This window comes from Dromiciops gliroides, chromosome 2, assembly GCF_019393635.1.
Source record: "Dromiciops gliroides isolate mDroGli1 chromosome 2, mDroGli1.pri, whole genome shotgun sequence".
In the NCBI taxonomy this organism is placed as follows: domain Eukaryota; kingdom Metazoa; phylum Chordata; class Mammalia; order Microbiotheria; family Microbiotheriidae; genus Dromiciops; species Dromiciops gliroides.
The window spans coordinates 37,006,310-37,031,430 of record NC_057862.1 but is presented as its reverse complement, the minus strand read 5'-3'; the positions used below and the strand labels follow the sequence as shown (position 1 = coordinate 37,031,430).

The 25,121-nt window shown below is 42.2% G+C and overlaps 1 protein-coding gene across 1 annotated transcript in view; it reads left to right on the top strand.

Annotated features, from left to right (window-relative positions):
- ADAMTS7 (ADAM metallopeptidase with thrombospondin type 1 motif 7) overlaps window positions 1-25,121 on the top strand; it is a 168,948-nt gene that overhangs the window by 15,326 nt on the left and 128,501 nt on the right. The window contains exon 3 of the mRNA XM_043985901.1: window positions 21,866-22,061. Within this exon, the coding sequence (XP_043841836.1) occupies window positions 21,866-22,061 (196 nt within the window). The remainder of the gene's footprint in view (window positions 1-21,865; window positions 22,062-25,121) is intronic.

Below are 25,121 nucleotides of genomic sequence, written 5' to 3'. Positions count from 1 at the left end.
TTGATCACAATAGCCAAGACTTTCACAGTTGGTCATCATTCCAACATTGCTGTTACTGTGCACAATGATCTCCCACTTCTTCTCCCTTCACTTTGCATCATCACATCATATGGGTCTTGCCATGTTTTTCTGAAACCATCCCCCTTGTCATTTCTCAGCACAATAGTAATTCATCACAATCATATGCCACAACTTGTTCAGCCATTCCCCTCAGTTTCTAATTCTTTGCCACCACAAAAAGAGCTGCTATAAATATTTTTGTACATATAGGTCCTTCTCCTTTTTCTTTGATCTCTTTGGAATGCAGACCCAGTAGTGATATTGCTGGATCAAAGTGGTTGCATAGTTTAAAGCCCTTTGGGAATAGTTCCAAATTGTTCTCCAGATTGGTTGGACCAATTCACAACTCTACAAGCAGTTCATTAGCCTGTTTTCCCCTCATCCCTTTCAGCATTTGTAATTTCTGATAGATGTGAAGATGAAGGTGCTTCAGAGTTGTTTTAATTTGCATTTCTCTCATCAATAGTGATTCAGAGCATTTTTCCATATGACTATAGATAGTTTTGATTTCCTCTGAAAACCGCCTGTTTATATCTTTGGACATTTATTATTTGGGAAATGGCTTTTATTTTTTTTTATATAATTTTGACTCAGTTTTCTACTCAATATGTACTTGAGAAATGAGGCTTTTATCAGAGAAACTTGTGGTAAAATTTTTTGATATGATCTCATGGTCTATGGTACCTTTTAGTATAATATATTTTCCCTGATTATCTCTTTTAATTAGGTCTGTTTTTGCTTTTGCTTTGTCTTTTTTTTTTTTTTTACTTAAGCTGAAGCATATTAGATTCTGCTCTAGCCCTTTATTTTGACTCTGAGTGTGTTTTTCTGTTTCAAGTTTGTCTCTTGTAAACAACATATTAAGTGGATTCTTGTTTCTAATCCATTCCAATACCTCTTTCTTAGGGGTGAGCTCATCCCATTCCTATTCACAGTTCTGATTACTAACTAACAACTAACTAACTATGCATGCGCACACACGCGCACATACACACACACACACACACACACACACGTATATATCTCCTTCCTGTTTTCTTCTGTTTCTTCCTCTCTCACTTTTTATCCTGTTCCTCCTCACTGCCTCCCTTATTCTGCCCTGCTTTATATATCATCCCTCCCCCTCTGCCATGTCTCTTATCCCCTTTCCCTCCTATTTCCCTATTGGGTGAGATAGATGTGTATATATAGCTGTCTGTGTGTGTGTGTGTGTGTGTGTGTGTGTATTCATATTATTTTTTTTGGGGGGGGGGACAATAAGGGTTAAGTGACTTGCCCAGGGTCACACAGCTAGTAAGTGTCAAGTGTCTGAAGCCAAATTTGAGCTCAGGTCTTCTTGAATCCCGGGCCAGTGCTTTATCCACTGTGCCTCCTAGCTGCCCCCATATTCTTGTTTCTTTGAAGCAATTCCAGTGAGATTGGGGTTCAAGCATTGCCTGTCACTCTTCCCCATTTCCCCTCCATTATTATTATTTTTTTTTCAGTGAGGCAATTAGGGTTAAGTGACTTGCCCAGGGTCACACAACTAGTGTTAAGTGTCTGAGGCCGGATTTGAACTCAGGTCCTCCTGACTCCAGGGCCAGTGCTCTATCCACTGCGCCACCTAGCTGCCCCTCCCCTCCATTATTAAAAAGTCTTCCTTGTGCCTCATTTTTGTGAGAAAATGTCCCCATTCTACGTCTCCCTTCCCCTTCTCCCAGCACAACCCTCTTTCTCACTCCTTCATTTTTGGGGAGATTATTCCAACAAAACCAAGTCACACACATGCCCTTTAAAAACTCCTTCCAACTACCCTAAAAATGGTAAAAATTCTTAGGAGTTACATGTATCATCTCCCCATGTGGGAATGCAAACAATTTAACTCTATTGAGTCCCTTCTGATAACTCTTTCTTGTTTACCTTATATGCTTCTCTTCAGTCTCCCATTTGAATGCCCTGTTTTCTATTCAGCACTGGTCTTTTCATCAAGAATGCCTTAAAGTTCTCTATTTCATTGAATATTCATTTCTCCCTGAAGAATTAAATTCAGTTTTGCTGGCTAGGTTATTCTTTGATGTAATTTAGCTGCTTTTCTTTCTAAAATATATGCTAAGCCCTCCACTCCTTTATTTATTTATTTTTTTCAGGACAATGAGGGTTCAGTGACTTGCCAAGGGTCACACAGCTAGTAAGTGTCAAGTGTCTGAGGCTGGATTTGAACTCAGGTCCTCCTGAATCAAGAGCCAGTACTTTATCCACTTTGCCACCTAGCTGCCCCTAGCCCTCCACTCCTTTAACATAGAAGCCGTTAAATCTTGTGGGATCTTGACTGTGGTTCCAAAAATATTTTAATTGTTTCTTTCTGGCTGGTTGAAGTGTTTTTTCTATGACCTGGGAGCTCTGGAATTTGGTTATAATATTCCTGGCAGTTTTCATTTTGGAATGTCTTTCTGGAGGTGATTGATGGATTCTTTTGATTTCTATTTTACTGCCTGGATCTAAGGTATCAGGGCAGTTTTCCTTGATTATTTTTTGAAATATGATGTCTATACTCTTTTATTGTGGCTTTCAGGTAGTCCATTAATTCTTTTTTTAATCATAAAAGTATTTTATTATTTTCTAGTTACATGTAGAAATAATTTTCAACATTTGTTTTTATAAGATTTCTAGTTTTGAATTTTTCTCCCTCCCCAAGACAGAAAGCAATCTGATATACGTTATATATGTATAATCACATTAAATATATTTCTGCATTAGTCATGTTGTGAAAGAAGAATCAGAGCAAAAGGGAAAAACCTCATAAAAGAAAAACAAAAAAAGTAGAAATGGTATAGTTCAATCGACATCTAGATTCCACAGTGTTTTTTTTCTTCTGGATTTAGAGAGCATTTTCTATCATAAGTCCTTTGTAACTATCTTGGACCATTGTATTGCTGAGAAGATTAAAGTCTATCTATCATAGTTGATCAACACACAATGTTGTTGATACCGTGTACAATGTTCTCCTGCTTCTGTTCATCTCACTCAGCATCAGTTCATGTAAATCCTTCTAGGCTTCTCTGAAATCCATCTGCTCGTTCTTTCTTACAGCACAATAGTATTCTATTACATTCCTATACCACAACTTTGTTCAGCCATTCCCCAATTGATGGGTGTCCCCTCAATTTTCAATTCCTTGCCACCACAGAAAGAACAGCTATAAATATTTTTGTACATGTGGGTACTTTTCCCTTCTCTGTGGTCTCTTTGGGATACAGACCTAGCAGTGGTACCACTAGGTCAAAGGGTATGAACAGTCCCATAGCCCTTTGGGCATAGTTCCAAATTGCTCTCCAGGAATGGTTGGATAAGTTCACAGCTCCACCAACAATGCATTAGTGTTCCAATTTTTCCACGCCTTCTCCAACATTTATTATTTTCCTTTTTTGTCACAGTAGCCAATTTGATAGGTGTCAGTTGGTACCTCAGAGTTGTTTTAATTTGCATTTCTCTAATCAATAGTTATTTAGAACATTTTTTCATATGGCAATAGATAGCTTTGATTTCTTCATCAAAAAACTGCCTGTTCATATCCTTTGACCATTTTTCAATTGGGGAATGACTTGGATTCTTATAAATTTGATTGAGTTCCTGATATATTTTAGAAATGAGGCCTTTATCAGAAATACTGGCTATAAAAATTGTTTCCCAGCTTTCTGCCTCCCTTCTAATTTTGGATGCATTGCTTCTGTTTGTACAAAACCTTTTTAATTTAATGTAATCAAAATCATCCATTTTGCATTTCATAATATGCTCTATCTCTTGTTTGGTCATAAATTGTTCTCCTTACCATAAATCTGAGAGGTAAACTATTCCTTCCTCTCCTTTTATGTCTAAATCATGTATCCATTTTGACCTTATTTTAGTATAAGGTGTAAGGTGTTGGCCTATGCCTAGTTTCTGTCATACTGTCTTCCAGTTTTCCCAGCAGTTTTTGTCAAATACTGAGTTCCTATTCCAGAAGCTGGAGTCTTTGGGTTTATCAAACAATACATTGCTAAATTCATTTATTACTGTGTCTCCTGTGCCTAACCTATTCCATTGATCAACCACTCTATTTCTTAGCCAGTACCAAATAGTTGTTTTTGTTTGTTTGTTTGTTTTGGGGGGGGGAATGGGGTTTAAGTGACTTGCCCAGAGTCACACAGCTAGTAAATGTTAAGTGTCTGAGGCTGGATTTGAACTCAGGTACTCCTGAATCCAGGGCCAGTGCTTTATCCACTGCGCCACCTAGCCGCCCCCCAGTACCAAATAGTTTTGATGACTGCTGCTTTATAGTAAAGCTTTAGATTTGGTACAGCTAGCCTACCTTCCTGTGCATTTTTTTCATTAGTTCCCTTGGTATTCTTGACCTTTTGTTCTTCCAGATGAATTTTGTTATTATTTTTTCTAGCTCTATAAAATAATTTTAGGTTGTCTGATTGGTATGGCAATGAATAAGTAAATTAAATTTGGTAGAATTGTTGTTTTTATTATATTAGCTCATCCTATCCATGAGCAATTGATATTTTTCCAATTATTTAGATCTGATTTGTGTTTTGTAATTGTGTTCATAGAGTTCCTGGGTTTGTCTTGGCAGGTAGACTCCCAAATATTTTATATTGTCTACCATTACTTTAAATGGAATTTCTCTTTCTATCTCTTGCTGCGAGACTTTGTTGGTCATTTGTAGAAATGCTGATGATTTATGTGGGTTTATTTTATATCCTGCAAGTTTGCTGAAGTTGTTAATTGTTTCAAGTAGTTTTTTTGTTGATTCTGTAGGATTCTCTAAGTATACCATCATATCATCAGCAAAGAGTGATAGTTTTGTTTCCTCCTTGCCTGTTCTAATTCCTTTAATTCCTTTTTCTTCTCTTATTGCTAAAGCTAACATTTCTAGTACAATATTAAATAATAGAAGTGATAATGGACATCCCCATTTCACCCATGATCTTATTCAGAATGCTTCTAACTTATCCCCATTACATATGTGGTAAAATATGAAAGTTTTTAACAGCGCATGTCAGACTGCCTGCCGGGTTTTTTGACTTCCGGGGTGGAGAGAACGAGAGTAGGCCTTTTTTGCCTGCTTGGCGGGACTCCTGGCGGCGCGGCACAGACGGTCTCCCTCACTCCAAAGGTGGCCTTTTTGGTTTGGTGAGTTTTTATAAGGAATATAGACTAAGCCTAGATTTAAGACGATTTGTACTGTATTTCTATTTTCCTATCCTTCTAATCAACAATACCTTATATACAATAAAGGCTCTATCTAGAAAACCAGAAGCTTCTTCCATTTACTAGTCTGGGAGATAAATTAAGGGAAAAGTTAAGTAGGGGAGATTTATGATCTAATATCCAATTTTAAATCTCACACATATAATGTTTGCTGATGGTTTTAGGTAGATACTGCTTATTATTTTAAGGAAAGCTCCACCTATTCCTATGCTCTCTAGTGTTTTTATTAGGAATTGGTGCTGTATTTTGTCAAAAGCTTCCTCTGTATCTATTGAGATAATCACATGATTTTGTTTAGTTTTCTTATTGATGTGGTTGATTATGTTGATAGTTTTCCTAATGTTGAACCAGCCCTGCATTCCTGGTATATTAAGATTTTTGTATCAACATTCATTAGGGAAATTGGTCTATAGTTTTCTTTCTCTGTTTTGATTCTGCCTGATTTTGGTATCAATACCATATTTGTTTCATAAAAGGAATTTGGTAGAATTCCTTCTTCACCTATTTTCCCAAATAATTTGTATAATACTGGAATTAATTGTTCTTTAAATATTTGGTAGAGGGGCAGTGGTTAAAGCACCGGCCCTGAATTCAGGAGTACCTGAGTTCAAATCCAGTCTCAGACACTTGACACTTACTAGCTGTGTGACCCTGGGCAAGTCACTTAACCCCCATTGCCTACAAAAAAAAAAAATATTTGGTAGAATTCACTTGTAAACCCATCTGGCCCTGGAGATTTTTTCTTAGGGAGTTCATTAATGGTTTGTTCAATTTCTTTTTCTAATATGGGCTTATTTAAGGATTTTATTTCCTCTTCAGTTAACCTGGGCAATTTATATTTTTGTAAATATTTATCCATTTCATTTAGATTGTCAAATTTATTGGCATACAGTTGGGCAAAATAGTTCCTAATTATTGCTTTAATTTCCACTTCATTAGTGGTAAGATAACCCCTTTCATTTTTGATACTGGTAATTTGGTTTTCCTTTTTTAAAATATCAAATTAACCAGAGGTTTATCTATGTTGTCAGTTTTTTCATATAACTAGCTCTTAGTTTTATTGATTAATTCTATAGTATTCTTGCTTTCATTTTTATTAATTTCTCCTTTGATTTTCAGGATTTCTAATTTAGTATTTAATTGGAGATTTTTAGTTTGTTCTTTTTCTAGCTTTTTTAGTTGCATGCCCAATTCATTGATCTCCTCTTTTTCTTTTTTATTCATGTAAGTATTTAGAGATGTAAAATTTCCCCTAAGCACTGCTTTGGCTGTATCCCATAGATTTTGGTATGTTGTTTCATTATTGTCATTCTCTTGGATTAAGTTATTGATTTTTTCTATGATTTGCTGTTTGACCCTCTCATTCTTTAGGATGTGATTATTTAGTTTCCAATTAATTTTCTGTCTACCTTTCCCTGGCTCTTTATTACATGTAATTTTTATTGCATTATGATCTGAGAAGGATGCATTTGCTATTTCTGCCTTTCTGCATTTGACATGATCAGTGTTTGAATATGTGCCATGTACTGCTGAGAAAAAGGTATATTCCTTTCTATCCTCATTTAATTTTCTCCAGACATCTATCATATCTAACTTTTCTAACATTCTGTTCACCTCTTTAACTTCTTTCTTATTTATTTTGTGGCTAGATTTATCTAATTCTGAGAGGGGAGGATTCAGATCCCCTACTAGTATAGTTTTGCTATCTATTTCCTCTTGTAACTCATCTGACTTCTCTAAAAATCTGGATGCTATTCCACTTGGCGCATACATGTTTAATATTGATATTACTTCATTATCTATCATACCTTTTAGCAAGATGTAGTTTCCTTCCTTATCTCTTTTAATTAGATCTATTTTTGATTTTGCTTTGATAAGGATTGCTACCCCTGCTTTTTTGAAGTCAGCTGAAGCATAATCTATTTTGCTCCAACCTTTTACATTTACTCTGTGTGTATGTCTCTGCTTCAAATGTGTTTCTTGTAAACAACATATTGTAGGATTCTAGTTTTTAATCCATTCTGCTATTTGCTTCTGTTTTATGGCAGAGTTCATCCCATTCACATTCACAGTTATTATTACTGTCTATTTCCCTCCATCCTATTTACCCCCTTTGTTTTTTTCCCTTTTTTCATGCTATTCTTCCTCACCAGCTAGTCCGTTAATTCTTAAATTATATCTCCTCAATCTATTTTCCAGGTCAGTTGTTTTTCCAGTAAGATATTTCATATTTTCTTCTATTTTTTCTTTCTTTTGACTTTTTTTTGTTGTTTCTTTAAGTCTCGTGGAGTCATTAGCTTCCACCTACCCAATTCTCATTTTAAGGAATTTTGCCATTAGTTCAATTCCATTTTTAAAGGTGTTATTTTCTTCAGTATTTTTGTGCCTCTTTTACCAAGCTGTTAATACTCTTATCATAATTTTCTTGCATCATTCTCATTCCTTTTCCCAATTTTTTCTCTACCACTCTTATCTTTTTCTTTAACTCTTCCAGAAATTCTTGTTGGGCTTGGGTCCAATTAGCATTTAGGTGGGGGGGTTATTACTGTTTCCACATTAGTGTCTTCTGAGTTTATGTCTTGGTCTTCTCTGTCACTGTAGCAGCTTTTTATGGTCAAATTCTTTTTTGTTGTTATTTGCTCATTTTTCAACCTATTTCTTGACTTTGGACTTCATGTTAAAGTTGGGCTCTTCTCATCTTAGAGTGGGGAGGCACTGTCCCAAGCTTCAGGCTTTTCCATGCTGCTCTTTTCAAGCTAGTTACAGGGCTCTGCAAGTTTTTGGTGCTTACAAGAGGATGTGATCCTGGGAGAGGTGTGGTCACTGCTCTCTTGGTCTATGCTCTGGTCTTTACTCAGGATGGGCTACTGGTGCCCTGCAGCTACAAGTGCTTTGGAACTGTGACCAGGGCCCCTTCTTCATTTTGACTGACACCCAATGTACACCCTTAATTGGTGACCCAGAACCACATCTGTGCAATACAGAGTAGTTAGAGGGTAACTTTAGAAGATAAGTCACTAAAACTGGTAGAATTGGGAATGGCCTTCTGTAGAAGATAGAGCTTGAGCTAAGTCTTGAAAGAAGTCAGGGATTCTAAGGGACAGCAGTGAGGAGAGAGAGCATTCTAGGCATTGGGGGAAAGCAAGTGTAAAGACAGATGAGAGATGGGGCATCATGTTTAAGGAACAATACGTAGGCCAGTATGGCTAAATCATTGAGTTTGTGGAGGGGAATAAAGTGTTAGAAGGCTTGAAAGGAAAGAAGGGATGACCTTACAAAGAGCTTTAAATATGGAAGGACTTTCTATTTGATCCTGGAGGTAATAGAGAGCTTTTGGCATGGATTGAGTGACATGGAAGAAAAGGGATGTGTGTAGACCTGTGCTTAAGGAAAAAATCACTTTTGACAGCTAGATATAGCAGGGAGAGACTTGAGCTACTGTAATAGTCTACGTGAGGGCCTATACTTACTTGGGTGGTAGCTGTGTGAGTAAAGAGGACTTATAAGAGAGTTCAAGAGGTAAAATGGCAAGATTTGAAGTGAGTGCCAGGGAAGAGTCAAGGATGGCATAGAGCTTGTGAGCCTGGGTGACTGGGAATATGGTGCTGCCGTCAACAGTAACAGGGAAGTTTAGACGTCTGGGCTTGGGGTTAATGAATGTAATGAAAAGAATACTTGATTTGGAGTTGGGATTCTTTGGCTCTACTATTTGGGTAATTTAAACCAAAAGAATTAACAATCACTTATTTTCTCTCCCTAACTTTCCCCCTTCCCAATTAAAAAAAAAAACCCTTATAAGAAATATGTGAAGTCAAGCAAAACAAATTTTCACATTGGTCACGTAAAAACATCTTTTTTTTTATCATCAGCCCACTGCCTTTCTATCAGGAAGCAGGGCAAAATTCTTTGCCATCAGTCTTCTGCATTTGTGGTTGGTCATCGCATTGATCTGAATTCTTAAGTCTTTCAAAGATGTTTGTCTTTATACTGTTGTTATTATAAATGATTCTCTTGGTTCTGCTCCACTCTGCACCAGCTTATACAAGTCTTCTCAAGTTGTTTTGAAACTATCCCTTTCATCATTTCTTAAAACACAGTAATGATCAATTATATTCATATTCCATAAGTTGTTCAGTCATTACACAATTGATGGGTACCCTCTTCATTTCCAGTTCTTTGCCATTACAAAAAAATTACTTCTAAAAAAATTTTGTACAAATGGATCCTTTTCTTCTTTCTCTGATCTCTTTCCAGGATAAGTCTGCTAGTGGTAAATTTGGGTAAAAGGATACAGTTTGGTAACTTGGGGAAATATTTCCATATTACTTTACAAAATAGCTAGACCAGCTCACAGTTCCATCAACAATGTTTTAATCATCAAGGAAGAAAACAAATATTTATTAAGCACCTACTATATTTGGACACTGTGCTAAGTGCTTTAAAAATATCTCATTTGACTCTCACAACAGCCCCAGAAGATAGTGTGGTAAAAAGTACGCTAGTTTTTGAAGGACCACAGAGAGAGGTTAAGTGACTTGGCCAGGGTCACACAGCTAATAAGTGCCTGAGGCATTCATTCAACAAGGAATCTATCTTAGCTGTGTACTGTGCAGGAGACTAAAGAAATGGGAGTCCTGGTTCGTACTAGCTGGGAACTCACAGTCTAGTGGGAGAAACAACACACACACACACACACACACACACACACACACACACACACACACACACACGAAATCCCATAGGTGTGATCCCTCTCAGACCTTAGTGATTTTTCTTTCCTCAGTTTATTTTACCTTATTTTCTTACACTTTGTAGTCCATGATATTCCTCTCTCTACCTCTCAGTACTCTCCCATTGCCTAGGGGAACAAAAGCTCCTTGGGGGCAGGGACAGTTTTGCTTTTTACTTTTTGTTCTCCAGTTTCTACCATGTGACAATAACTGGTTCTTGTTGAATAAGTAACCTCATAAGGTTGTGTGTGATTAGGTGCTATACCAAGCAGTGAAGGGGCGGGAAGAGTTCTGAAAAGTTGAAGGAGGAGGTAACTAGGAGCAGGAGTAGTCAGGGAGGGCTCCAGGGAGGAGGTGGAACTTAAGCTGAACCTTCAAAGGTAGATAGGGCTTGGATAAGAGGAGAACATTCTGGTTTTTTTGTTTTGTTTTGGTTTTTTGCAGGTCAGTGAGGGTTAAGTGACTTGCCCACGGTCACACAGTTAGTAAGTGTCAAGTATCTGAGGCTGGATTTGAACTCAGGTCCTCCTGAATTCAAGGCCAGTGCTTTATCCACAGCACCAGCTGCCCCATGAGGAGAACATTCTGAGCAAAGAGTTCAGGTACAGAGTTAAGGATTTGCATGGCAAATGGGAGATGGAAGGAACAACTGTAAGGTGAGTGGTAGGGGTCAAGTTCAGAAGGGTAGGTTGGGTTCAAACTGGACAGAGCCTTGAACGCCTATAGGTAATGAGGAGATGTGAACAGTTCTTAGGGTCATGAGATCATACATTTAGAGCTGAAAGGCACCCTACATCATCCAGTCCACCTCTATCATTTTTATACACAAGGAAGCTAAGGAAGGACTTGGCCGAGGTCACACAGGTGTGGCAGAGCCTGGATTTGAACCCAAGTCCTCAGATTCAAAATCCAGGACTCTTCTTGTTGTCCTACAGTGACCTTTGAGGTCCCTTACAACTCTGACGTTCTGGGATTCCATAATGCTGTAAGGCAGATGTGTCAAGCTCACCAGAGTGGGGAACTAGATTAAAAGGTAATTGAGGGGGGCAGCTAGGTGGCACAGTGGATAAAGCGCTGGCCCTGGATTCAGGAGGACCTGAGTTCAAATCTGGCCTCAGACACTTGACACTTACTAGTTGTGTGACCCTGGCCAAGTCACTTAACCCTCATTGTCCTGAAAAAAAAAAGTGATTGAGAACTGTTTGCTAAAAAAAACAAAAAAAAACCAATACAATGAAGATAAATGTTAATTTGTGAGGTTTTTGTTGTTGTTGTTTTTTAAGTCACAGTGCCTCTCTGGCAGAGTATGACACCCAAGGTGTGTAGCATCAGTTGTCCCATTCTGAGAACTGACAATCCACTCCCCAAGGCTGTGTCGGAGCCGGCCTTTCCTGTCCTTCTTCCCGGGGAGTGCTTCCAAGTTCTTGGGCTTCCTCAGGATTCTCTGATTTTTCCTGAAGGTGCTGCTGGGGCTGTGTGGGCCTTTGATCTATTTCTGTCCACCCTTCCCCCCAAAGAATTTCTCTGTGGGTTGGGACGAATCCTTAGGACGGGGGACCAGGGGGTGGAGACTTCCCGAGGTACGATTCCACTGGAGCCCTGGGAGAAAGGCAACAGGAAGAAGATTCTGAGTGGCTCCTAGAACTGACTCTGGGAAACTATTTGGCCAATTCTGTGGGAGTTCTGGGAAGGCTCTTCTCTTTCTTTCCCCACTACTAACCTATGTGCCTATTGTTTAAAATAGCAAAGGAAAAAAAATAGGCAGAGCACGAGACTCCCATATACAGAGATCCCATACCAAAGCAGACATGGATGGTGTAGAACAATGGAAAAGGTGTTATACTGGGAGTCTGAGGGCCTGGGTTTGAATCCTACCTTTTCCACCGAATACCTATGTGACTTTGGGCAAGTCATTTCAACTTTCACAGCCTCAGTTTCCTCACCTGTAAAAGAAGAGGGTTGAATTAGATGCCTTTTAAGGGCCCTTCACATTCTTCACGTGTGACCCCCTGAAGTCAAGGGAAGACCAATTTTTTTTTTTTGTAGTGAGGCAGTTGGGGTTAAGTGACTTGCCCAGGGTCACGCAGCTAGTAAGTGTTAAGTGTCTGAGGTCGGATTTGAACTCAGGTACTCCTGACTCCAGAGCTGGTGCTCTATCCACTGCGCCACCTAGCTGCCCCCCCCCCCCCCCGGGGAAGACCAATATTTAAAAGCAAGAACAAAACCTCACTTAGGGCATATGAAAAATGGAGGAAGTGGCACTGTAAGGAGGTAAACCAGTCAATCAGAGGTAAGAGGGAGGATGAGAAAGGCAGAGGGGAGGAGCGCTTGGGAGTTGAGATTTCTGCAGAAAAGAGATTACAAGCGTGCTGCAGGATGGATGGAGAACCAAAGATGTCCTTTTCTGGAGGTATGGAGGGGAAAGGGAAGGGAAGGATCCAGCCAGCAACAATCCCATGGCTTGCTTTTGCTCCTGGCAGCTCCTGTTCCTTCTCCCTTCCCCCAGGCACTAGTCCTGAGAACCTGGATGTCTCAAGCTGTTATTCCTCAGTTTGGTTTCTGCTACCATTTCCTGGTTTAACAGTTCCACGTTCTGATAAGGATCATGTCAGTGGCAAGTTTCTTATCCCCATATTCTGACTGGAACTGGCTTAAACAACCCATCTGCCTAGATTCCTGACCTCAGGTTGCCGCCCACTCTCTAAAACTTTCCTGCCAGATTCCTGGCTTTTAAAAGCTGCCTGGCCCCTTCCAAATCTCATTAACTTCCCTAGCTAGATTCTTGAGCTCTGAAGGCATTCTGCCCCCTCCAGACCTCACCTGTCTGCTTGGATACCTGACTTCAGAGAGTTGCACATCCTTTCCAGTCTTCATATACTTCCCTGCTTAGATTCTTGATGTTTTGAGAGTTACCTGCTCTCTCTAGTCATCACCATCTTCCTCTGGAAGTTGCCTGTATTCTTTGAACCAGCGCTTCTTAAACTTTTTCCACTCATGACCCCTTTTCTCCCAAGAAATTTTTACACAACCCCGGGACTATAGGTATATAAAATAGGTATACATAACTTTTTACTTTTTTTTGGTGAGGCAATTGGGGTTAAGTGAGTTGCCCAGGGTCACACAGCTAGTAAGTGTTAAGTGTCTGAGGCTGGATTTGAACTCAGGTCCTCCTGACTCCAGGGCCAGCGCTCTATCCACTGCGCCACCTAGCAGCCCCGACTTTTTACTTTTGCCAAATTTTTCATGACCCCCAGCGTTCATTACACAACCCCATATGGGATTGTGACCTACAGTTTAGGAAGCTTTGCTCCTTCAGGGATAAAGCACTGGCCCTGGATTCAGGAGGACCTGAGCTCAAATGTGACCTCAGACACTTGACACTTACTAGCTGTGTGACCCTGGGCAAGTCACTTAACCTTCATTGTTCTGGCAAAAAAAGAAAAGAAAAGAAAAAAAGAAGCTTTGCTCTAAACCTCACCTGCCTACCTGGATTCCTCATCTCTTTCTTTTTCTCAACAGCAGACACCTGCCTACCTCTTCACACCTTACATGGCTGCCTTGGTTCTAGGTCTCCTGGCTGTCAGTTACTACAACTCCTTAACGTGCATATCAAAACCCCTGACTTCTCCACAGCTCCAAGAGTCTCAATCCCCTCCTGACCCTTCCTCAAGTCCATTCAGAGCTGGAAGGGATCTCAGACATGAGCAGGAGCCCCACTGGCAAGATTTCCAACTACTTGGCAGCCTTCTGTGAGAGGGAGGCAGCTCATTCTCCATTTTTCTTGATAATGAGACTGAATCTGCCTCTTGCTAGTTTTACCTGTAGATCTGAATTCCTTTCTTTAGAAAAAGATATCTCAATCATCTTCCACTGAATTACCTTTCAGATACTCAAAGACAATTATTTCTCTCTCTCTCTCTCTCTCTCTCTCTCTCTCTCTCTCTCTCTCTCTGTGTCTTTCCTCTCCCATCAGTTTTTTTTCTCTAGGCAAAATATTTCCAGTTCTTTCCACCAATCCTTGTATGGTGTGGTCCTTAGTCACCTCACCATCCTAGTCATGACCATTGGGATATACTCCATCTTGCCAACATCCTCCTGGGCCTTAGCACTCAAGGGCTTTAATCAGGGCAGAGGATAATGGGACATTCATCTTTTCTGTTTTGAACACCATTCCTCTGTTAGCACAAGCTAAGTTGACATTCTCTTCTCTTGGCATTGAATCGCATCTGACTCATGTCGAATTTTCAGTTCATCAACCCACCCTCCCCCTTTCCAGGTTTTCTTCATACAAACTCTTATCTAGTTTCCCCTTTCAGGCATTTTTTTTTTTTTGCAGGGCAATGGGGGTTAAGTGACTTACCCAGGGTCACACAGCTAGTAAGTGTCAAGTGTCTGAGGGCGGATTTGAACTCAGGTACTCCTGAATCCAGGGCCGGTGCTTTATCCACTGCGCCACCTAGCTGCCCCCTTTCAGGCACTTTTGATGTGGATTTTTTGAGTTTGAGACTTTCTATTTATCTCTGTTAAATTTCATCTTGTTAAATTTGGCTCATTATTCCATGATGTTGATCCTAGATCCTGTCACCCAACACATCATTTATCCCCTCCAAGCTTTAGGTCATCTAGAAATTTGATAAGCATGTCATTTACCCCATCATCTGGGTTGTTAATTAAAATGTTGAACAGAACTGAGCCAATGGGAGAAGTCTGGGGCATTCCACTAGAGATACCTCTCCAGATTGATCTTGATAAAGGGGTAAATGAAAGAGGAATTTAAGAGGCTTCCTATTTTGTTTTTTAGGTTTTTTTGTACTTTTTTGTGGGGCAATGAGGGTTAAGTGTCTTGCCGAAGGTCACACAGCTAGTAAGTGTCAAGTGTCTGAGGCTGGATTTGAACTCAGGTCCTCCTGAGTCCAAGGCCAGTGCTTTATCCACTGTGCCACCTAGCTGCCTCAAGAGGCTTCCTATTAATCACTGTGCCAAGCACTGAAGACATAGAAAAATAAGACAGTACCTGCTTTCAAAGAGCTCACACTCTAACGGGGAAGTCAATACATATAGGAGGTTTTGCTAGAAGTCAGATGAAAAGGCCCAGTGGTCCTTGGGGTATAACAGCAAAATAGATAGTTTTGCATCTTCTTTAGAGGAATTCCAACTGATAAAATTGCACAACACAAGTCCAAAGCTATCTTTCTCTATTCCAGTGTTGCCTCTCACATTTATTTATAATAACTATCACGAGTCCTATTTATTTAGCATTTCATGGTTTCCTAAGAATCTATTATAGGATCACAGGATTTTAAGAGTCAGAAAAGCTTTTACAGATCATCTGATCCAATCTTCTCATTTTACAGATGAAACTGAGGCCTAGAGAGGTTTATAAAACACTCGGCTCTTACTAACACCATGATGGATGGGGTATACATAGCATTCCTATTCATTGCAACTTTCAGATTGTCAAATGGATCTATGATCTCATTGTTTTGAGAGTTCTCTCCAGCAATTCAGATCATAGCCCACTCATGGCTACTCATCTTTTGTGATTCTTCTTTCTGTTCTACCGAAAGTTCATGTGTGGGGGAGGGGAGGGATTCACCCAACATCTGGAGGCCTTCCTCAATCTCTCTCTATGTCATAGGATTCCCATGAAGCCCTTAGGCTGACTACCTGTTAACCCTTATCCCTGCTACATGACTAGACCATCATCCCTTCCTATGACACAATGCCTTTTTTTTCTCCTTTGGAGTTGCTCATTGGGTCTCCATGTTGCATTTTGCTTGATAGGCATTTTTCCGTTTTCAGAGGCAGCAGTGTCCTCTGTCTCACTGATGTATAGTAACATTGGCAAAATGCTAGCATCAAAAAGATGGATCTTTGCTTTCACAGGAAGCTGGAAGTCACTAAAAGAGATTTGCAGTTTTCTGATAGCAATTCAGCCTGCACATAGCTATAAACCCATAGCAACAATAAAATCTTACAAAGAAACACGATGGACAATTAATAACAGATAGAGAACTTTAAGTTCTGCAAAACACTTGAAAAATAAAATCTCATTTGATTCTCTCAACTGTCCTGGAAAGTAGATGCTATTATTATACCCATTTTTACAGATGAGGAAACTAAGGCACACAGAGGTTAAGTGATTTGTTCAGGGTCCACAGCTAGTAAGTATTTGAGACAGAATTTGAATTCGAGTCTTTCTGACTCCAAGTCCAGCATTCTCTCTATCATGCCACCAGCTGCCCAGTAGGATTGTGTCATAAAGCAGAGAGAAGCAGTGAAGGGTAAAACTGGTTTATAGAAGACTTAGCAAGTGATCGAACTAAGCAAAGTCATCCCAAGGATGTTAAAGATGAAAATGGAAGGAGGGCTATAAAAAAAAAAGAGGAAAAATGGAAGCCATTTGGAAAAGCCATTTCAATGAACTGTTTCTCCACTGAGGTTAGTGGGAGCTGTACACCTAGACCCTAACCTCAAAGGACTGTGTGCTTATAGAAGTAGAAATGTCACTAGAGAGAACAAAAACAGGAAAAGCAGATGGATCGGACCAAGACTCCACAAAGGTGGTCTGTGCTGGAGGTAAGACAATGGTGGGAGCAGTATACAAGCTATCCAAAGGGAGGAAGTTGTTGGGGAGAAAAATCTCTGACCTTACAAATATTGAAAAAAATGGTTGAGGAAACATCAATAACTACTGACCGATCTTCCTACTCTCCTATCTATACACAATCAAATTTAAAAGTCTTTATTATCCCCATTGATCAGATGAGGGAAATGAGAGAGTGGTAAGAAGACTTTGCTAATATCACATAGTAGGTCATTTTCAAGGCTAAGACCCAAGTCCATGCCTTCTAACTCCAAATATAGAGTTGTTTTCACCACAATGGACCACCTCTCAATAAGCCAGACTCTTAGGGCCTCTTTACAGAGAGAAGGGGTAGGATTGCAGACCATCATCTACTTTTTTTTAAAATTCAGGGCAATGAAGGTCAAGTGACTTGCCCAAGGTCACACAGCTAGTAAGTGTCAAGTGTCTATGGTCAGATTTGAACTCAGGTCCTTCTGAATCCAGGGTCAGTGCTTTATCCACTGTGCTACCTAGCTGCCCCCCATCATCTACTTTTTAAACTTTTAGAAGTGAAATCATGGGAAAACCCATTTTACTGCCATTTGTACCTGAGAAGACCTGTTTCCAAGACCCTTATCTCTTTCTCCAGATCCTTACCTAAGAGGTCATAACTTATTCAGACCCAGTTTTTTGCTGATGTCCCAGGAAGGGGCTTCTAGCAGTTTTCTCCTCTCCCGCCAATAGATTGCCTGCCCCTTGGCTGGCAGTAAAGCTAATGATGGGGAAAGAGCACACAGCTGAGCTGGAGGACACAGTCTAGAGTTTTCAGACAGTACTTGGGATGCATCATCAGTCTTTGGGCTTCTGACTTTCCATCATGTGGGACTTGAGAGCCCAGTGCTGATTTGAGTTCAACTTAGGATAAGCTCACCTGGTCCAAGACCATGGACCTTGGTGGATCCATGGTTTCTTTGTGGTGACTCTTTCTTCCTCTAGTCTTCTTGACCATTCTTGTTAACAATCAGTAGGACAGTCCCTGGACAATGTATTCTAGGGTCATAGCAAATCTGTGGATTAGAGAAATACAAAACAGCCCTTGGTTGTTGGTGTGGACTCCTTCCTTAGAGGTGGTGGCCCTCTAAGTCAGTATAACCCTTGGTACTTAATGATGTCTGTGTGTAGGTGGACAAAAGGCAAGAAAATATAGAATAATAAAATCTTAGATCTACAAAGGTCTTTTTTTTTTTCAAATAAAATTTACCAAAATCTTTTTTGGAGGGGCGGGGCAATGGGGGTTAAGTGATTTGCCCAGGATCACACAGCTAGTAAGTGTCAAGTGTCTGAGGCTGGATTTGAACTCAGGTCTTCCTGAATCCAGGGCCGGTGCTTTATCCACTGTGCCATCTAGCTGCCCCTCAAAATCTTTTTTTAATCACTTAAATTTTCCACTACATCCTTCCTCCCCATCCCTCCCAGAGAGCTACCGTTTATAATAAAGAATGAAATAAAGAACAGATAAAAAGATTCCAAAAAGTAACCAACAGATCAAGAGCCTGACATCCTATGCAATATCCAACAACCGTGATTTCCCACTTTTGCAAAGGGGCTCAGGGTGGCATCTTCTCATATCTTTTCTTTGAGGCTGAGTTTTGGTTGTTTTGTTGTCATTTCTATCATTTACATTGTTTTATTCACTTTGTATATCGTTTTCCTGGTTTTGTTTGCTCTGCATCAGTTCACAAAAGTCTTCCCACACATTCCTATTTTCATCCTATTCATCTTTTCTTATCAATAATATTCCCATTCATTTACCGCTATTTGTTTAGCTATTCCCTGATGAATGGGCATCTGCTTTGTTTCTAATTCTATTCTACCACAAAAAAAGTGTTGCCTTAAGTATTTTGGTATATATGGGGCCTTTCTGTCCTTTACTTCCTTGGGGCATATGCCTAGCAATGGGCTTTTCGGGGTCAAAGAATGAGGATTTTAGTCACTGAACAAAGATGGGCATTTTACTCCACTCTGGTTGTGACAAATCCTGCAAGGGATATTATCTCTTGGAATTAGAGAATGTTAAAGCTAGCAGGAGTCTTAAAGGTCAATTAATCCAATTCCATTTTATAGATGAGGAAACAGCCTCAGAGAATGGAAATAACTTGTCTGTCAGATCAGCACCCACCTCTGACTCCCACTATACTGCCTCTCCATCGCATTGTCTTAAATTAGTTCAGGTTTTTGTCAAATGCCTCCTGGGTGCTTGGCCCCATCTGAAGCACCGATGGAGATGGAGAGAATGAGAAGGTATTTATACTCAGGGAGCTGTCAACCTCACTGGGGGAAATGAACTATACACAGAATGGCCCCTAGGCTCAGACTTTCTTTTCTATTGACAGCTCCGGTGAGATCAAAAGACTTTTTAAAAATACCTGTTTCACCTCCTTTTGCAATATAAGCCCTTCCTCCCAGGAAAAAAATAACTCCCTAGAATAAAGATGAGACTGTTTTGGATGAACTTGTCTCATTTATACTCAATATTTTGAGTAAATTATTAATTCATATTAGATGCTGACAACATCAAGAAAGCTAGGCAGTTGATCTGTATCAGATCTGTATTAGAAGCCCCAGAGAGGGGCTCTCTTTTACTAAAAGGCTGCCCCCAGGCAGCAGCTAAGAGCAAAGAGGGGCTGGTCTGGTTGCCTGGTGTCTGTCCAGAGCATTGTTCTCTGTTGGTTGAACCTCTTGTTTGTTTGGTTTTTGAAAGGATAGGAGAGTAAGAGAGCCACATGAGAAGCCAAGCAGGGGAGCTCTGGGGAGCTTTCCTTATGTTTCTGCATTTCTCTTTGTTGCATGGGCATCCAAAGGAAAAGTCGTGCTCATTGGGCTGTGCTATAAACTACTTGAGGACTTAGTCTTGGAATATATTAAAGAGCTGGGTAATAATGGATATTTCCCAAGATCAGTGACCCTTGTATCCATAACAATACCTTCTACATTCTTCCCTGTTCTTCTGGCCATGAGATCAACGAATGGATCTCTCTAATCTTAACATTTAGAGATGGAAAGCCCTTAGAACATGGAATGGAGAACATGAGAAATGGAGGAAACTTAGGGCATAGAACTTAAAACAGCAGTGCTAAAGGGCAGCGTAGAGCATAGAACTGAGGATGTCAGAGCTGAAGGAGATCCCAGAATTTAAGATACAGACTTCTGTCCCCTGAACGTGATCAAGAAAAGGCTGGAGGACCACCTGTCAGTGCCTGGCTCATAATTGTCACTTAATGAATGCTTATTGATTAATTGATGATATAGAGGGGGTTTCTGTATTGGATGGTCTCTTCCCGATGAGGTTGGGGATGCCTCCTATCCTCCAGATAATGAGAACCCTTTGGGACAATTGTGTTCATTGTTCCCTGTCTACTCCTGCTGTTATATGAAGGCACCGTAGTGTGGGGAAAACTGCCTTTGAAATGATTCTTCAGAAGCAAAGAAGAGAGTCCAGGGACAAGGCTGTTCTGTGCCCAGCCCAGTGTAATTCTTCCTACTCCATCTAGAGACAGAGGTAGGGAATGCCAAACTCCAAAGTGGAAAGAGCCAAGCGGAGGATGGAGGGGTCACCAAGTGGAGTCTGCCCAAAGCATTTGGCCTTCACAGCCTTAGCCCCGATTTCAGGATGGGGTCAGGCAGGGGCAGCAATTCCATTGAGGTCTCCCAGGGCTTAGGTTGGGGGAAGAGAGAAGAACTAAAGTAACAAAGAGCCTAAGCCTGCCCTCCTGACTCTAGCGCTCCTGCCCACTCAGAATCCGTTGGAAAATCTCTGAGAAGGGTCTGTGTCTCATGGCGAGAGGACCGTGTGGGCAGAGCCTGACTGGCATCTGTCCAGACCAGCTCCACACATCCAACTGCTGCTTGGCATGGGAAAGAAAAGAGGGGAAAGTGGATAAGGAAGGGAGTTTTTATCTGGGCAGGATAGGTGGAATTTCTGTGCCTGTTGACATTTGGTAGCTTGCAAATGAGCACGCATGTTTATTTTTGAGTTAACATGTGAGGGGCTTTTTGGTTGGGCAATTTGGTAGAGGAGCAGATACTTCTTGGGATTAGCAAACATTTCTTGGTTGACCAGAAGTCACTAGCCCCGTTTCAGATACGTAAACTGAGTCAGCAGCGGGCCTTGAAGTGAGGTCTCATAGATTCCCAGATTGTTCACTGACTTCAGATTCTTGGAGTTGGTTGGGAGCCTGGAGGTCAAATTGCCCATCCATCCCTGAAACAGATCTTCCTCTGCAGTTGTCATAAGTGGTCATCTAGCCTTAGATGGGAGGGAAGGAGGACCCCACTCTGTCCCCCAACCCTGTCCTCCCTCAGTTCAGCCATGGAGAGCTCTCATCTTTAGAGGAAACCTTTCCTGATGTCAAGTTTAAATTCACTTCTTTTCTATTCCACCCATTTCTCTTGGGTCTGCCTTTTGGGGCCATGCAGAACAAATCCTTCTTACTATCCCCCACCTCCACCCACCCAGTCCTTCTAATAGTCAATAAGCACCTACTATGAAACAAAAGAAAGGCGAGACCTAGGCCCTGCCCTCAAGGAGCAGGAAACAACTAGGTTGTAGGCATGCTACAGACAGGATTAAGTGGGAATAATCCAGAGAGATAATACAGGGCTCCATGTTAGCCAGGGATTAGTGAGAGCCTTGGGCCTTCCATGGGCAGGAGTGGTGGGAAGGTCCCCTGTCACCCACCCCACAAGAGCATCTGACCTCGGGCACCCATTGTCATCTCTCCTTCTGGACACTGATATGAGGTCACTGTGCCCAGTCTAGGGTTAGCAAAGGCCAGAGTGCACGGTTGTTCAGAACATCTTCATAGAGAGGCATCATTGACCTGCCAGAGCATGTAGTTGCCTCCCCTGCTGATAGACACATACGTGCCCCTCAAAGAAGAGATAACAGAATGGTCTCATCCCCCACCCAGTGGAGAGGGGTGACAGAAGGGCATTTGCCTACTCTATACCTCCTTAAAAGGTTGGCTCAAAGGCACATCAAAAAGCCAGGGAAGAACCTGAGGGGTGGCAGGGAGGCGGGAATGAGCATGGGGACCAGGAAGAGACCAGCCTGAGTGGAGCCGAGGGTCCCTACGGGGAATGGGAGGAGAGGTGGGAGAAGGCCTTGGCCTTGGTGTTGTGGGGGATGGGGAGCTGAGTTCTCTCAGCTGATTGTTCCTATTCCCATCGGATGCCATGATGACCACATAGCAATGACCTTTTCTTGTCCCAGAAAGGTGTGTTCCAGCTTTCCAGAGAAGACTACTTTATTGAGCCACTGGATGGAAGCGAGCCCAGGGCTGAGGCGGCGCAGCCTCATGTGGTTTACAAGCGACAGGCACCGGAACACCAGGAAGACTGGAGGACAGGAGCCAAGGCCCATACAGGAACCCCCCTCCCCAGGGTCCTGGGCACATGCGGCATCAAAGGTACCTTTGGGAAGAACATTGGAATGGAGGTTTTTTGAGGGCAGGGACTGTCTTGTGCCTTTGCTTTGTACCTTCCACACCTAGCACAGTGCTTGGCACATAGTAGGCCCTTCATAAATGTTTATCAACTGACTGACTTTCCCTCCTTTCCTTTCAAACAAAATGTGCCTGGCACTGACTGCTGTCTCACTTATTTGGTTTGGCCAGAGGGCAAGACCGAGTGACCGCAGGGAAAGCGCCCTCTTTATTAAGGATTTGATGGCTTCCAGATGGATGCTAAGTTTCTAGTGGGTGTGTGAGCCAGCCACCTCTGTCGGTCAGGCCAGGGTCAGGAGCTCCATGCCCTTCACCCCTCCCTCACCTCCACATGGTCTTTCTCTCAGGGGCCTGTCTTTGACCTGGGAGTGGCTGTGACACTTAAGGCTCTGGGGCCTGCAGGGATCATTACAGGTGGTTCCAGGAGTGGTGTTGAGAGATGGGCCTGTGGGGGCGAAAGAGCCCTGGGCCGGGGGTCCTGCCCTTGGAACACTTGCATCCCATCTCCGGGCCTCACCTGTAAATGAGGAGGTTGCACTTAATGTTCTTTCCTATTCGGAGGCTCTTCATCTCTGTGAACGCCTTTTCTCTGATTAGGGAAATCATCATGGGCTGAAGATGATAACAGCTATAAAGCTATACTGTGCTTTAAGTTCTGAAAAACCCCTTCCAGTTCGTCATCTCATTTGGTCTTCACAACAACCCTGAGCGGTAGGGGCTATTTATTATCCCCACTTTACAGAGAAGGAAACTGAGGCACAGAAGGGTTCAGTGATTTACCCAGGGTCTGAGCAGGATTTGAACTCAAGTCTATGTGAGTCAGAGCTCTGAGCTCTCTCTCCACTGCACCACCTTGACACCCTAATCAAATTGTGAGATGGAAGGAGCCATTGAGTCATCTAGACCAACGCCTTCATTTAAAGGTGAGGAAACTGAGGCCTCGTGGCAGAGCCAAGACCTCTGAGTCCAAATCTAGCGCTCTTTGTAGACCCTATGAAGGGACTCAGGAGGTCCAACTTCTCCTCCTGGGTCCTGCCCCACAGAGCTGTGGGGTCTTAGCAGACACTTGCAGGGCCTCGGTTTTACTGCATCTAAAATGGAGCCATTAGACAAGGACATCCATCGTTCCCTCCAGCTCCAGGCTGCTGGGGTCTGATGTCCGTAGGGAGCCATCCGGCCTGTGCTGAATCCTCAAATTCTCCCCGGCTTATAGCTGGATGAAGAAGAACTCTGCTAAGGTCAGCGCTGCTCAGTAAGAGGGGGTGGGGGACCCTGGTGCTGCTGCAGGTGGCAGGAAGGAGGAGGCAAGGCAGAGGCCAGCGGGCCAGGGAGCATCTGTTAGCCCAGCTGGGAGAGCGGTTGCCATGGAGATGGGAAGAACAGGAGGGATTGAGGTGAGGGGAGGTATCAGGAAGACTCCCAGTAACTGGCTGTCAGCATCTATTGCCCGCGCTCCTGAAGCTCATGGAGAAAACACTCATGGGGTGTTGGAAGACCTGGGTATGAGTCTGGACTTTTCTGTTCCATGGGCCCCGGGCAAGGTGCTTTAGCCAGCTCAGTGGTGCTGTAGTGCATGGAGCACTGGGCCTGGAGTCAGGAAGACATGAGTTCAAATCTGACCACGGATACTTACTAGCTGTGTCACCCTGAGCGAGTCACTTAAGCTGCCTGCCTCAGTTTCTCCAACTGTAAAACAGGATAATTATAGTACCTACCTCCCAAGGTTGCAAAGATCAAATGAAATAATATTTGTAAAGTGCTTAGCATGGTACCTGGCACACAGTAGGTGCTATAGAAATGGTTACTCTCTTCTTCCCCTTGTTCTGGACTGGGAGTCAGGAAGAATGAGGTTCTGATCCCACCTCCGACCTTCCCTAGCTATACAACCTTGGACGACTTCTTTGGCCTCAGTTTCCTCGTCTGTAAAAAGGGTGTGATTGTACCTAAAGCGCTTACCTCCCAGTCTTGCTGTTAGGCTCAAATGAGATAACGCGTGGAAGTTACTTTGCAGCTTTTAAAACCTTGTGCCAGTGCCACCTGCTGCTGCCGCTGCTGCCGCTGCTGCTGCCGCTGCTGCTGTCTTTGAGCCTCGGTTTCCTTGTCTGTAGAATGGGGATGACAATACTTGTAATGCCTCCTTTCCTGGGTTGTTGTAGGAAAGGTGAAATGGGAGCTTGTTTGGCGATCCCTTCCCCCATTTGAGGACGCTCAGTCGGCCCTCCCTACATCTCCGGCAGGTGCCCAGTTTCCTTCTGGAGTAGCCCCGCCCAGGCCTTTATCCAGAAAGATCTTGTCTTCACAGACTCAGGGAACTCTTCCCAGTCCTTTGGCTATTAAGGGCCACCATGTTGGTGTCAGCCATTGGTCCACGGGCTCAGTTGCATTCTGCTTTGAAACAGCACTTAAAACAAGACTCACCTCACGTGGCTTAAATGCTTTATAGCTGGTGGGTCCTTTGACACTCACAGTAGCCTTGAGAGAGAGGAAGGAGAAATCTGATCATCCCCATTTCACAGAGGAAGAGACTGAGGCTCCTGGAAGTAGCCTGGCTAACCCATGGTTAGAGAGCAAGGCCCTCAGCTGAGACCCTCTCCCCTGCCCACCACCACCACTACAAGTCGAGCTCTTTTCTCACTGCTATCTAAAACTACGTTTGCTCTTATGTTCCAGCTGAATTATTTCAAATAATAATAACAGCTTTCCTTAACATAGTGTTTTGATTGTAAAGCATTATCTAATTTGGTCTTCACAATAACCCTGCTTCTCCAGATAGGTTATTATGCCCATTTTATATAAGTGTGGAAGATGAGGCCCAGAGAGGTGAAGGGATTTTCCCATGCTTACATAGCAAATAAGTGCCTGAAGCCTCAGATAATCATAGCTTCGGAATTTGCTAAGTGCTTTATAGAAATTTTCTCATTTGTGCCTGTGAGATTCCCATTTTATAGATGAGGAAATTGAGTGCAGTAGATAGAGTGCCAGGCATGGAGTCAGGAAGACTCAACTTAATGAGTTCAAATCTGG